At 36.3% G+C, this 13791-nt stretch overlaps 1 protein-coding gene across 2 annotated transcripts in view; it reads left to right on the forward strand.

Annotated features, from left to right (window-relative positions):
• The first annotated feature begins 838 nt into the window (after positions 1–838).
• The window catches only part of LOC124555459, an 82206-nt gene continuing 69253 nt past the window's right edge, over positions 839–13791 (forward strand). For both annotated transcript variants that reach the window (XM_047129381.1, XM_047129382.1), the window contains exons 1-2: positions 839–1262; positions 1387–1540. In XM_047129381.1, coding sequence (XP_046985337.1) covers positions 1423–1540 — 118 coding nt within the window. In that variant the 5' untranslated portion in view covers positions 839–1262; positions 1387–1422. The remainder of the gene's footprint in view (positions 1263–1386; positions 1541–13791) is intronic.

Raw genomic sequence — 13791 nt, forward strand, 5'->3', positions numbered from 1 at the left:
TGACGCAGAACTCACATAACTTCCGCATAATCTTCTGGAGCTGTGGGATCTGTGTACATTTGTGCATCTTGAGCCTGTGAAATACACGCTTTATGGTTTATAGAAACTGCTCATACGGTGCAGCCATTACCCTCTCCGTGCTGAAAAATGAAGTTAGTTATACAAACAACAATTCGTATAGATAATGGTATAGGATTATCACCACTATTGTTATAGTTATTCTGTATCAACCGTGGTGCCACAGTAGTTATCACAGCCGGTTAGAGTCTGGACGAGTAGGATCCCTTAGATCTGTCTCGTGGTGCTGATTTAGGTTTCCATGGTTTTCCAAAATTACACCAAGAGGAAGTTCACTCCCTTTCACTACTCTCCTCTATCAAAAAAGACCCTATGTCTGACGTTGGAATCAATGAGGCGTTAAACTTTCTTTAGCCTTCAGTTTCGTATATCCAAATAATTTATTGGTCTCGCGTCCTGATCTTTCATGCTGCCTTTCTATGAATGCTTTCAATGCTATGCTGACACAACCTGTGACGGATTTTTGTGTTGTAATTGGGGAATGAACAAATAATTTGAATGAAGACGATATTTTAAGCAATATAAGGAAGAGCTATTGTCGAAGTTAATTTAGTGACGTGAAATGAAAGCCAGCGTGTATATATTTCAGTCGTGTAATTAAGCAAGTCACATTGTAGCTGTAATTAATACGGTTTCCCAGACATGATAAGCTTCAGTCTTCAAAACTTAATCATCTCTTATTTTTGATGCCTTTTTTCTTCTTTTTTTGCTTGTGCTATTCCTCGCTGTCATCTTGTGATCTTTGAACGTGGGAAGAAGAAAGTGCGCCTTTGAATTGCGGTTTGCTCGAGTTTGTTGGAAAGTTGTTTGAATGTGGTACAATAGCAGAAAGCAGCTTCAAAGATTTTTCGGATACTCCTAGGTTGTGATTGTGCCGTTACATGTAGCTGTCATCGCATGGTTGACGAAGAATTGTTGCCGTTTTGAAATGGGGGTCATTTACAACAAAATACGCTGTAATTTCAATATGGCTGTACGTGAATACGTCGCACTGGAGTAGCGGGCATGATCTCTATATAGCATAACAAGGCTGACTTGCCAGTAATATGTTTTCATCTAAAACTATGAAGTGTAACTAAATACATTGTGCAGCGAAGTTGTTGTGAAATTAAATTTGAGAAATCAATAAATGAAGCTCGTTCTAGCAGCAGCAGCTGCTGCTGCATGTCAGTTATTTTGCACAGGTAGTTCCTTTTACGTGGAAATCTTTAATTAAAAAAAAAGAAAATAGTTTTTTGCGACGATTACTTGCCGTGAATGTCATACCGTGAGTGTTTTTAGGCCCTGATTGAAGACGTTAATTTTCAGGTAGCTGTTGGCTGGAAATTACTTTTCTAGCCAACAATGCGGCGAACTTGGCGAAATAGAATCAAGATTACTGAACTCAACGCCAATTTGGTATGTGTGCTTTGCGGAGGATATTACATAGATGCTACAACCATCATCGAATGTTTACATTCATGTAAGTCATTGTTTTCAATACACGCGTTAGTTTATTGTAGTAGTAAAAGGAAAATGATTTGACTGTAGGGTCTTGGTTCATCCGCAATATTTGTGTCGTCGTTGAACCGTATTTATTATACTGTAAAAGTAGTGGAACAAAAGTCATCACAATACTGGCAAATTATTTTGCTACGGAAAATTGACACCTTTGATTTCTTAGATGAGGGATCTTGTGTAATTACTTTAACTCTGGAACCAAAGTTTCTTCTTAAATAGTAGACAGCCAGGCAAACAATTTGACGTGAAATAATGAACTTAGTTTCAATAACACGATTGAAAGAGAAATGTAGTTTGCAGTGGAATGACAGGTTATCTGTACAGTAAATATCCCAACAGTTCCCTTTTGTACCAATGCACTTCGCTGTTTAAATTATTTATGTACCTCTTAGAGAAGAGGGTCATCGAAGCTTAAGAGACAAAATTGACATTTTTTCCAAAAACATTGAACGTCATGTGTTTACTGCTGATTCACGATTGCCATAAAATCATTTATTTTGATATGTCATACAATGTAAATCCTCGTTTGGAAATAAGTCATTGTTGTGTAACATTGTTAGTTGTTTATGTTGGCACCAAAATAGAACTTACTAAAGTGCAGTAGCATACATTGTAAGGGTTCTTCTAGGTTACAGTCAGTGCAATACCACTTTTAACTATGAACGAACTTTATAGTATTACACCACTGAGAGATTTGTCGTAATGAGATTATAGATTGTTCTATAACAGCATTCATTATATGTGAGTGTAGCATGTGCTATACAAAGTCATAATTTTTATCTAACTAGTAGCAGTGGACCTCCCATGTTTGTGGCACAATAAAAGATCACTGGACACAATTGATAACAATATAGATACTGTGATGATTTAGCTAGTAACATTTGATATTACTATTACTTCAAGTATACAAAAAATACAAAATATTGTGGTTTAGTTCACAGATAATCAGCTGACACTGTTTATTAAATGCTTATGTTTTGAGTGTATTCTAAGCTAGCCCAAATTTATCCTTACTCTTATACTTCAGCATATGTTTCAGTCCGAAATCTTGTAATTGAGTATATGTTTCAGTGGAAAGCTATAGTCTGTGTACTGTTGTTTAGTTTGTGTTACCTTTGTCTATCTCAGACTCTGTAGAGCTAATTGAAATTCATTCTTGATCATGGGTCCCATTTAAAAGCAACATGAACTGGGTGAAGGCGAAGATTCAGTACTAATCATTGGCTTTGACCTGTGAAATAACATTAAAGGCTGTTGTGACATCACATTTTGATGAGTATTTGCACAGTTGGTTGTTAGTTGCCAAAGCCAAATTACATGAAAGCATAAAACAAAATTGTGACACTGATCTGTAGCTTAGCCTGAAGTCTATAGTCTATGTGTGCAGTAAGAAGATCCCTGACAGTTCAGTGGACTGGGCACAGCAGCTTTGTGCACCTACTGCAGTCAGTCATGGTACGTGATTTTGTTAACATTTTGATAGCAATTCCTCAATGTTTCCACAGCGCTATAGACTGTGATTGCTCTTGTCTGCAGCTGTTGACACTTTGTAGTTCAAGGCCAACAACAGCATTGCCAGCTGTCAGGGATTAACTTTTGCTGACTTGACTGTAGGTTAGGTAGGAAGGAGCTAGTTTAGTTATGAGTTGGCAAAGACAACTAATGTGAAAGCAAGAAACCTGCTTGTCATGACAGACTTAATTTGTAGCTTAGTCTCTCTGAAAAAATCACCGTTAATATCACGTTATATCTCAATGTTGTTCATGACATTTGTTACATGGTTCCTGCATCACTGGTCATATCTGACAACTAGAATGAAATATTCCTCTTTATCCCATGCATTTGATGTACTGGAAGGATTCTTAAAGGGATGTGAGTGGCAGTATGGTGAACTCTGTTCAGGATCATCATGGAAGTCTGTAAGAAAAGGGAAATTTGAGCAGAAATAGAAAAGTTGCCATTAAAAAAAGGGGGGGAGGGGGATGCTAGGGACTGTACTAATTACAGAACTGTTTCACTTCTATTTCACACACAGAAAATAGAGGTAAACATACTAAAGAAGAGAGTAAAAAAATGACTTTTACATCAGGGAAGATCAATTTTAATTTCGATCTGGAGGCTTAGATATTAAGACATGAAAATTTACCATAAAATAATGTTGGAAATAAACTACAACACCATTGTTGCTTTCATAGATCTGGAAAGGGCTTTTGGTATGGTAAACAAGAAACTTTATTTTCGAATTTATTTAGGATCATAGAAAGCTCATTTGAAAAGTGTATCAGTAACAGGCTGCATGAATAACTATTAATGGGAGTCAAAGAGCAGTTAAAATCTGAAAAGTATGAGGTAGGGCTGCTGCCTTTATTCATGCAAATGAAACATGTTTATTGAGGACAGTAAATAGAGACCTAACTCACTGCATATGATTTACTTAGTTGCAGACACAGAAAAGGATCTGAGCATGATGCTGGAAGTATTAGTAGTTTCTCCTAAACAATGCAAGTTATGCTGGAGATAAATACAAAATGTCATTTCTTAAGATAACATATGTAATTCTCAAATTTAAAAAAGTAATCCTTGCTAGCATCACCTTCCAGAACAAATAAGTCCAACAAGGAACCACATGAACCTAAAGATAAGGAGGACTAACCAATGCTTAACGTCTGGAATGTACTCCTGTATTGAAGTGCAAGCAGGACAGTAAGCATAAAAGACATTCTGGGAGAAAATGTTGGGGTATGGAGGGAAGTAGCAAAAATGACCTGGACAAATTCCGTACTTTATCTTATAGAGCAATTTGTTGTGCTCTGTGCAATCCAATAGGACCCAAGAGTGCAATCATTTGCCAAGTTCTGTGGTGTTTCATTCAAGGAAAAATAGATTTCTTTAATTCCTTGTTCATTTCCAAAGCAAGTTTAATAAGCATTGTGATTACTAAATATAGAAAATACTGCTTTTTCTTTATTTTTGTTGATTGTGTTTTAAAATATGTGTGAAGGCTCTGATGGAAGCATTATTAGCCTGTAGCTGTCTTCATAACACCTTTCTAGTCTTTCTTATTTAGACAGATTGTCAACTCTTCACATTGTTATTTTTTGTAATAGATACCTCGTTTGAGCTTAATTCAGTCGTTCTGTGAACAAATTACGTTAAAAGTATAGGATCAAAGTGACTAACCGAAGTTCCAACGCAGGAGGGAAGATAGTCTTTACTGTTTTGATCCTATTTGGTAATAACATGTGAAATTCTCCTTGTCTATTATTATTATTATTATTATTATTATTTCTTCCTTGTCTCAGACGTTATGTCTGGTTAAAACTGGAAGGTGACGCGGACCTTGATCAAGCGTGACTTCCTTTTAACTGTACGGTATATGTTACATTGCATTTAGGAACTTTCGGGTAATTGAACAAGTGTCAATAATTAAAGATTTCTGTAGCTGTATATATAAGTTTGGATGTAGCTGTATTGCATTGATGTACTGGTGGATATTGTGTGGTATGACTCCTGTAGTTGATAGTATAATTGGTATAATGTCAACTTTATCCTGATGCCACATGTCCTTGACTTCCTCAGCCAGTTGGATGTATTTTTCAATTTTTTCTCCTGTTTTCTTTTGTATATTTGTTGTATTGGGTATGGATATTTCGATTCATTGTGTTAATTTCTTCTTTTTATTGGTGAGTATGATGTCAGGTTTGTTATGTGGTGTTGTTTTATCTGTTATAATGGTTCTGTTCCAATATAATTTATATTCATCATTCTCCAGTACATTTTGTGGTGCATACTTGTATGTGGGAACATGTTGTTTCATAAGTTTATGTTGTAAGGCAAGCTGTTGATGTATTATTTTTGCTACATTGTCATGTCTTCTGGGGTATTCTGTATTTGCTAGTATTGTACATCCGCTTGTGATGTGATGTACTGTTTCTATTTGTTGTTTGCAAAGTCTGCATTTATCTGTTGTGGTATTGGGATCTTTAATAATATGCTTGCTGTAATATCTGGTATTTATTGTTTGATCCTGTATTGCAATCATGAATCCTTCCGTCTCACTGTATATATTGCCTTTTCTTAGCCAAGTGTTGGATGCGTCTTGATCAATGTGTGGCTGTGTTAGATGATATGGGTGCTTGCCATGTAGTGTTTTCTTTTTCCAATTTACTTTCTTCGTATCTGTTGATGTTATGTGATCTAAAGGGTTGTAGAAGTGGTTATGAAATTGCAGTGGTGTAGCCGATGTACTTATATGAGTGATTGCTTTGTGTATTTTGCTAGTTTCTGCTCGTTCTATAAAGAATTTTCTTAAATTGTCTACCTGTCCATAATGTAGGTTTTTTATGTCGATAAATCCCCTTCCTCCTTCCTTTCTGCTTAATGTGAATCTTTCAGTTACTGAATGTATGTGATGTATTCTATATTTGTGGCATTGTGATCGTGTAAGTGTAGTGAGTGCTTCTAGGTCTGTGTTACTCCATTTCACTACTCCAAATGAGTAGGTCAATATTGGTATAGCATAGGTATTTATAGCTTTTGTCTTGTTTCTTGCTGTCAATTCTGTTTTCAGTATTTTTGTTAGTCTTTGTCTATATTTTTCTTTTAGTTCTTCTTTAATATTTGTATTATCTATTCCTATTTTTTGTCTGTATCCTAGATATTTATAGGCATCTGTTTTTTCCATCGCTTCTATGCTGTCGCTGTGGTTATCCAATATGTAATTTTCTTGTTTAGTGTGTTTTCCCTTGACTATGCTATTTTTCTTACATTTGTCTGTTCCAAAAGCCATATTTATATCATTGCTGAATACTTATGCTATCTGTAGTAATTGGTTGAGTTGTTGATTTGTTGCTGCCAGTAGTTTTAGATCATCCATGTATAGCAGATGTGTGATTTTGTGTGGGTATGTTCCAGTAATACTGTATCCATAATTTGTATTATTTAGCATGTTGGATAGTGGGTTCAGAGCAAGGCAGAACGAGAAAGGACTTAATGAGTCTCCTTGGTATGCTCCACGCTTAATCTGTATGGGCTGTGATGTGATATTATTTGAATTTGTTTGGATATTAAGTGTGGTTTTCCAATTTTTCATTACTATGTTTAGGAACTGTATCAATTTAGGATCTACTTTGTATATTTCCAGTATTTGTAGTAACCATGAGTGGGGTACACTATCAAAAGCTTTTTGGTAATCAATGTATGCATAGTGTAGCGACCTTTGTTTAGTTTTAGCTTGACATGTCACCTCTGCATCTATTATCAGTTGCTCTTTACATCCTCGTGCTCCTTTGCAACAGCCGTTTTGTTCTTCATTTATAATTTTGTTCTGTGTTGTATGTGTCATTAATTTCTGTGTAATGACTGAAGTTAATATTTTGTATATTGTTGGTAGGCATGTTATGGGGCGATATTTAGCTGGGTTTGCTGTGTCTGCTTGATCTTTAGGTTTCAGATAAGTTATTCCATGTGTAAGTGTGTCAGGGAATGTGTATGGGTCTGCAATGTAACTGTTAAATAATTTAGTTAGATGTGAATGTGTTGAGGTGAATTTCTTTAACCAGAAATTTGCTATTTTATCTTTTCCAGGGGCTTTCTAATTGTAAGTATAATTAATTGCTTGGGTGACTTCATGTTGCAAAATTATCACTTCAGGCATTTGTGGTATCATCTTGTATGTATCTGTTTCTGCTTGTATCCACCGTGCATGTCTGTTATGTTGTACTGGGTTTGACCATATGTTTCTCCAGAAGTGTTCCATGTCTGTTATGTTTGGTGGATTGTCTATTTTAATGTGTGTGTTATCTATTGTCTGGTAAAATTTCTTTTGGTTTGTGTTGAATGTTTGGTTTTGTTTCCTTTTATTTTCACTTTTTTTGTATCTTCTAAGTCGTTTGGCCAATGCTTGTAATTTCTGCTTCTTTTCATCTAATTGCTCTATCACTTCTTGTTGTGAGATTTTACCTAACCTTTTTCGTTTTTTTTCTAACATTTCATTTCTTATAAATTGTGTTAGCTGTCCGATGTCTTTTCTCAGTTTTTCTATTCTGATCTGTAGCCTGTGTTGCCATGCTGGTTTTGTGGGTTTCTTCTGTGTGTTGGTTGGTTCTGATCTCTGCCTAGTGTGTATATTTAGTGTAGTGAGTGCTCCTATATAAACCAGTAGTTGTAACTCTTCCATAGTTGTGTTTTCATTTATTTTGTTGTGTATGATTGTGTTGATAGTTTTTATTGTTGTTTCGACTTGTGGGTTATTTGGTGGTCTATACAAGAATGGTCTAATGTCTGTATTTGTGTCTTTGTGTTCTATATATGTCAGCTGAAATTTTTCTTCTATATCTAACATGTGTGTCACTTTGTGTTCTATTTGTGCTTGTTCTGGTGGCTGTCTTAAGATTTCGTTTTCCTCTGACTGTTTAATTGATGCGTGTTGTTCTTTGTTTGTTTGCTCTGGGATGTTTGAGTCCATTACTGTATTTTCTCCTTCTTCTGATTGCACATTATTTTGTTCCAGTATTTGTTGTACTTGTTGTTTGATGTTTTCTAATTCTGACTGGGGTATCCTGTTATTTTTTATTATTACACGGATCTGATCAGCTAGTCGTTGTTCTGTTAAAAATTTTAATTCTGGGTATCTGGTAATAAATGTTGTGTATACTTGTGATCTGTATCCAGGTGTGTTGGTTCCTAGGTTTGTTGCTTGGTAATAACAGAACATGAGGTGTCGATTAACTTCATCTGACCATCTCATCCTCTGTCTTTGTTTTCCTTCTAGGGTGGTTGCAGGAAGCATATCCTGCAAAACACCTCTATTTGGATTTGAATCATTTTCCAGTTGGCTAGCAGTGTCATGACCATTGTGGGCGGGCATAGGGTTCAAGCGCCGTCTCCGACTATGACGGCGCTTGTCTGAGGCTTGTTTAGTTCTGTCCTGAACCAACTAATCACACTAAAAGGGGGGTTAGCCCTATTAGTGGTTTGTTCTTTTCGTCGCCTTTTACGACTGGCAGAACATACCGGAGGCCTATTCTTTTCCCGGGCCTCCACAGGAAAATGTGATATTCTCCTTGTCCGTTATTATTATTATTATTATTATTATAATGTGAGTATCCTACGAGAGGTCTGTGTACAGAGAAAAGGGATCTGCCAAACACCATAATCTTTTAGGAGCAGCTGAATTCAAATTCTGCTCTGGTCTTTCTGTTTTAAATCTTTGTCACTAAATTGCTGTACACAAATACTGAGAATTCCTTTGGCAGAACTTCAGCCACTTCCTTGCTGTCTTTGTCCACCTTTTTCATCAGAATGCAGCAATGTTGTCACGACAAGAAATTTATAGTTAATTAGGTTGGGCTTCTAGATTTTGCATTCATGTTATTAGAATTTTTTCTTGTGGGATTCGTGTTAAGTTGTACATAAGCTAACACTTGTCTCAATAAATATGGCAGGGATTAGTAAATAAATGTTGAAGGTGTCAGATGTGTTTTTGTGTGATGAACCAATTTATGTAAGTGAGTCACATGAGTGAAAACCTCAGCAAGTAAACACATGAAAATTCTCTTAGCACCAATGCCTAAAAATGCTAAATGTATGTGAAATAAACTGTACTTGTACATAACTAGTTACTGTGAGTTCTTGATGATTTACATGGTTCCATAATATTCTCAATATTCTTATTTCCCATTTCACTTAATTGCTAATTCTGGATAGTGTCATCACAATACTCCTATTTATTTATTTATTCATCCATCCATCCATCCATGCTTAATCCATTCAGCACAGTGGAATAGGAATGTCTGTGAAAGTTTTCATAAATGAAAAATGCACATGTAAAACGTGCACAGTAGGGAATGGTAAGGTGAGGATAGAGCAAGAAGTCGACCATGGCCTTATCAGCTGAACCATTTATCATAGTGAGTTTCATGTTCCATGGACCATTTTTACAATAAATCATAATGATGTGGGACGAGTCTTTTACATACACATTACAACTTAATTTTTAATATGGTTGCATACTGAAAATTTAGACTTTTTAAAATGTCTACAAATGTGACTTAATAATTCCTGCCCAACACCTATTACACATTACAGTAATAGAAATACTTCTGCAGAATAGGAGTTGTCGAGAAGAAACTTTCACAATTTGTTTTCAAATTGTACTTTCCTGTCTGTCAGACATTTTGTATCACTGGGTAAGCTATCAAAAATTTTGTTGCATCATTGTCCACCCTTTTTTTTTTTTTTTTTTTTTTTTTTTTTAAGACAATCTTGATGTTCAGTAACGAATGTCATTTTTCCTAATTATGTACATTACTGTTCTTTTGAAATGTAGTGGATTGTTTACAATGAAGTCCATGAGGGAGCAAATAGACTGTGAAGCAGTAGTCAGAATGCCCAACTCCTTAAACACATGTCTACATGATGATTGTGGATGAGCACCAAATATTATTCTTGTAGCACATTTTTGAGCAATGAAGAGTTTCTTTCTTAAAGATGAGTTACCCCAGAATATTATTCCACATAACTGAATGAAAATATACAAAAGTCAACTTTACTAATTTGTCCCATCCCAAGATTTGCAATGATTCTAAGTGCAAATGTGGCTGATCTAAGTTATTGTAGGAGTTCTAAAATGTGCTTTTTTTCACTTTAAATTCTCATCAACATGGACATCTAAGAATCATTTAGTTTCCTCCCTATTTGTTATTTCCTCACCATGTTTTACACTTACCATTGGTGTAGTACCATAGATGTGCCGAACCATTCACAGAAAACCAGTCAATGATAGTTTTAAGACTATTGTTTACTATTACATCAGTTTCTGTACTACGCTTGGATTGATTGCAATACTAGTTTCATCTGGAAAAAGGACTAATACTGCTTGTTGTTTATTAGAAGGGATATTAAGTATATGAGGGACAACAGTGGATGTAAGATTGAGCCTCGGTGAACCCCATACGTGATTTCTCACCAGTCACAATAATGTCCCCGGACTATACTAAGTACAACTTTCGGTGTTCTTTTGGTTAGATATGACATTGTCCACTGATTGACTGTGCCATCAATCCCATAAAACTTCAATTTATCCAGGAGACTACTGTGTTCCACACAGGCAAATGCCTTAGACGTGTCACAGAAAATACCAACTGGTGCTATTTTATTATTTAATGCTTGTCAAATCTGGTGAGTGAACATGTAAATGGCATCCTCAGTACAGCAACCCTTCTGAAACCCAAACTGTGATTTGCTGAGGATATTATTGTTGCTAAGGTGAGATACTGTTCTAGAATACATCACCTTCACAAAATATAGCCTCAAGTCTGTTGTCGGAATTACTGATTTCTGATATCATGTTCATGTTCCTTAATTTTTTAATAACCTTTCTTAGCAAATTAGAGTAGTTTCTGTAGTATGCAACTACTGCGGACTCTCTGCTAGTTCTTGCGAAGAGATACGTTTCCCTTTTCTTTTCACAAGATACTTTAATCTCTGTAGGGATTCATGTTTTTTTTTTTTTTTTTTTTTTACATGGCTTTTTTGATTAGCTTTCAAAGAAAGCTTTTTCGAATTATGTCATGAATTTATCATAGAGTAGATTAAATTTATGTTAGCATTTGGTTCGTTATAAATTTTGTCCCAGGTAATCTCCTGTTAACTATTCTTAAAAACATTTGCCCTGGAGCTGTTAATTATTGTAACTGATTTCCAGTGAGGAATATCCATACTGTTAGGCACTGTGTTATTTATCTTAATTGTGCATCATGATCAGGGAGAACATTTGTTACTGGGTAAATAGTTATTTTTCTTGCTTTGAGACTCAGCAAGGAAAACATTATCAATTAGGGTCCTATAGTCTTTATCCACCCGTGTTAGGAAGTTAATTACCAAGATGAAATCGTAGGATCCAAATAGGGTTTCCTGGTCACTTTTCCTTTCAAAATCCAGTAGAAAATCTACAACCACCCTATTAACTGCTCGCTGCTGTATGACAGATAGCATAATAAGGAAACCGAATTCCTCATAAACATTTCCCAGTTTCCCAGTGGGAATCTATAGACTGATATAATTAAAACTGAAATATTTTTCAGTATTAATTCCCAAGCACACAGTTCTACGTGCTGATCACTACAAAATCTACTAGTCTCAATGTTTTTGACCTTGTGTTCTGTCTTAATATAGGTAACAGTGAGCTGTTGGAGTTAATCTTTTATATGAAACCTATCTATCCCTGTGGTTATGTGATGCTCAGATAGATACAGGATGCCTAGTTTTTCAGAGCAAGCAGACAAGGAGCTCTTGTACCCTATTACTTAACCCTCTAATATTTCGATGAAGTGAGCTAACCTTACTTTTTTGTGCATTCTTACAGCCAGACGGGGTAACTTTGTACCATTTTTTGAAAATACTGGACACGCCATAAATTATACATGACAGCAGACATTGTAACATTTTACATCTGTAGTTACTGAGTGCTTGGAAAAGTGAAAATGTATACTAACTATGCCTTATCAGTGTAAAATTTCAGTCACTGTCATTCAGGATAACTTTAGACCAGTCTTAAAGAGAAAAGTAATTTTTCCTGTATCTAATGCTCTAGATGAATTTAAATCATGCCAGAAGAAAATCAGGTGCTAATAAGAAGTGAAGACAAACAATGTTAATTGAGTACTGCAGGTGTACTTTGAAATACCAATATATTTGTATCAACCTGGTGTTGTTCAATGTGAATTACTGCTGCCAGAGCTTTTTTCACAGCCAACACAATTAAAGGATGATCACAAGCCTAAGAGCTTATAGGGAGTTGGAAAGACAACTGAAATAGTAACTAGAAATACCAGAGGTGATTAAATACTGTTACTTTTAATAGAAAATAATGCAGGTAGCTGTAGCAACAGTGATTTGAAACAAAAGTGGTAAGTGATACAGAGATACCCTGACTGGTAAAAAGTCACTCTGATTGACTGTAAGCATTTTATGGGGCACTTCTGTTATTTTGAATTCATTCAAAACAGTGTGCCTGAATCCTAATTCTAACCTAAAATAGGTATCTGACACAAGTAACCACAGGGATCTTGCCTTGTGTGATTGTGGCCCCCATACATTTTCTGCAAGAAGTCACGCAACCTATCTTTCCCTTTCCTGTTCAGGTGTAGGCTGTGTCTAGTATATCCCCATCTTCGAATTGTAGCAACAGGCACTATCCTCATATTAGTTTCCATTTCAGTCAGCAACAGTCTGCTCAACTCACTGTTCACACAACTTCAGCAGTGTTGACCCAAGGCTAGTCATGGTGTTGCAGGAAGTCCACAAAACTCACATTTATGTGTGTGCACTGATGAACCAAAACATTATGACCACCTGGTTTATAGCTTGTCTGTCTGTCTTTAGAATGAAATACGTCACTGATTCTGCGTATCAGAGATCCGACACATGTTTGATAAGTTTGTGGAGGTATGTAGCATTAGACATCTATGCACAGGCCATGTAATTCATATAAATAATGGGCCACTAATTTGCGTACGCGGTGATGGTGCCATCTGATAGTGACCCAGATGAGTTCCATAGGATTTAAATGAGGTGAATTTGGTCTCCGAGACATCAACATGAATTCACTATAATGTTCCTCAAACGACTGTAGCATGGTTTTGGCCCGAGACATGGACAATTATACTGCTGAAAGATGACATTGCCATCAGGGAAGACATCAAGTGTGAAGGGATGGAAGTGGTTCACAGCTGTCAGTGTGTCTTGAGTTACTGCCACAGGTCCCATGCAAGTGCAGGAGAATGTCTCCTAGCATACTGTTGTTCCCACCAGCCTGTGTACGTGACACACTGGACTTTTCAAGCTGCTGTTCACCTCGATGGCAGTGTTTGTGGAGACGACCATCGACCTAGTGTAGCGAAAATGAAATTCACCTGAAGAGGCGCCACGTTTCCATTCATCAACAGTTGAATCCTGATGGTCCCATGCCCACTGCAATCATACTTGAGGATGTCGTTGAGTCAAAATGTGAACATGTAGGGGTTTGTCTGCTGCAGAGCTCCATGTCCAACGACGTACAATGAATGGTGTGCTCCGAAACACTTGGGTGTGCACCAGCATTGTGCACTTTCAGTAGAGATGCCACAGATCACCATCTATCCATCTTTATAGAGCAAAAAAGCCTCTGAACCCTATGTTCTGTGAAGAGCTGTAGACGTCCAACTATTTAGC

The sequence above is a fragment of the Schistocerca americana genome, chromosome X (assembly GCF_021461395.2).
Source record: "Schistocerca americana isolate TAMUIC-IGC-003095 chromosome X, iqSchAmer2.1, whole genome shotgun sequence".
In the NCBI taxonomy this organism is placed as follows: domain Eukaryota; kingdom Metazoa; phylum Arthropoda; class Insecta; order Orthoptera; family Acrididae; genus Schistocerca; species Schistocerca americana.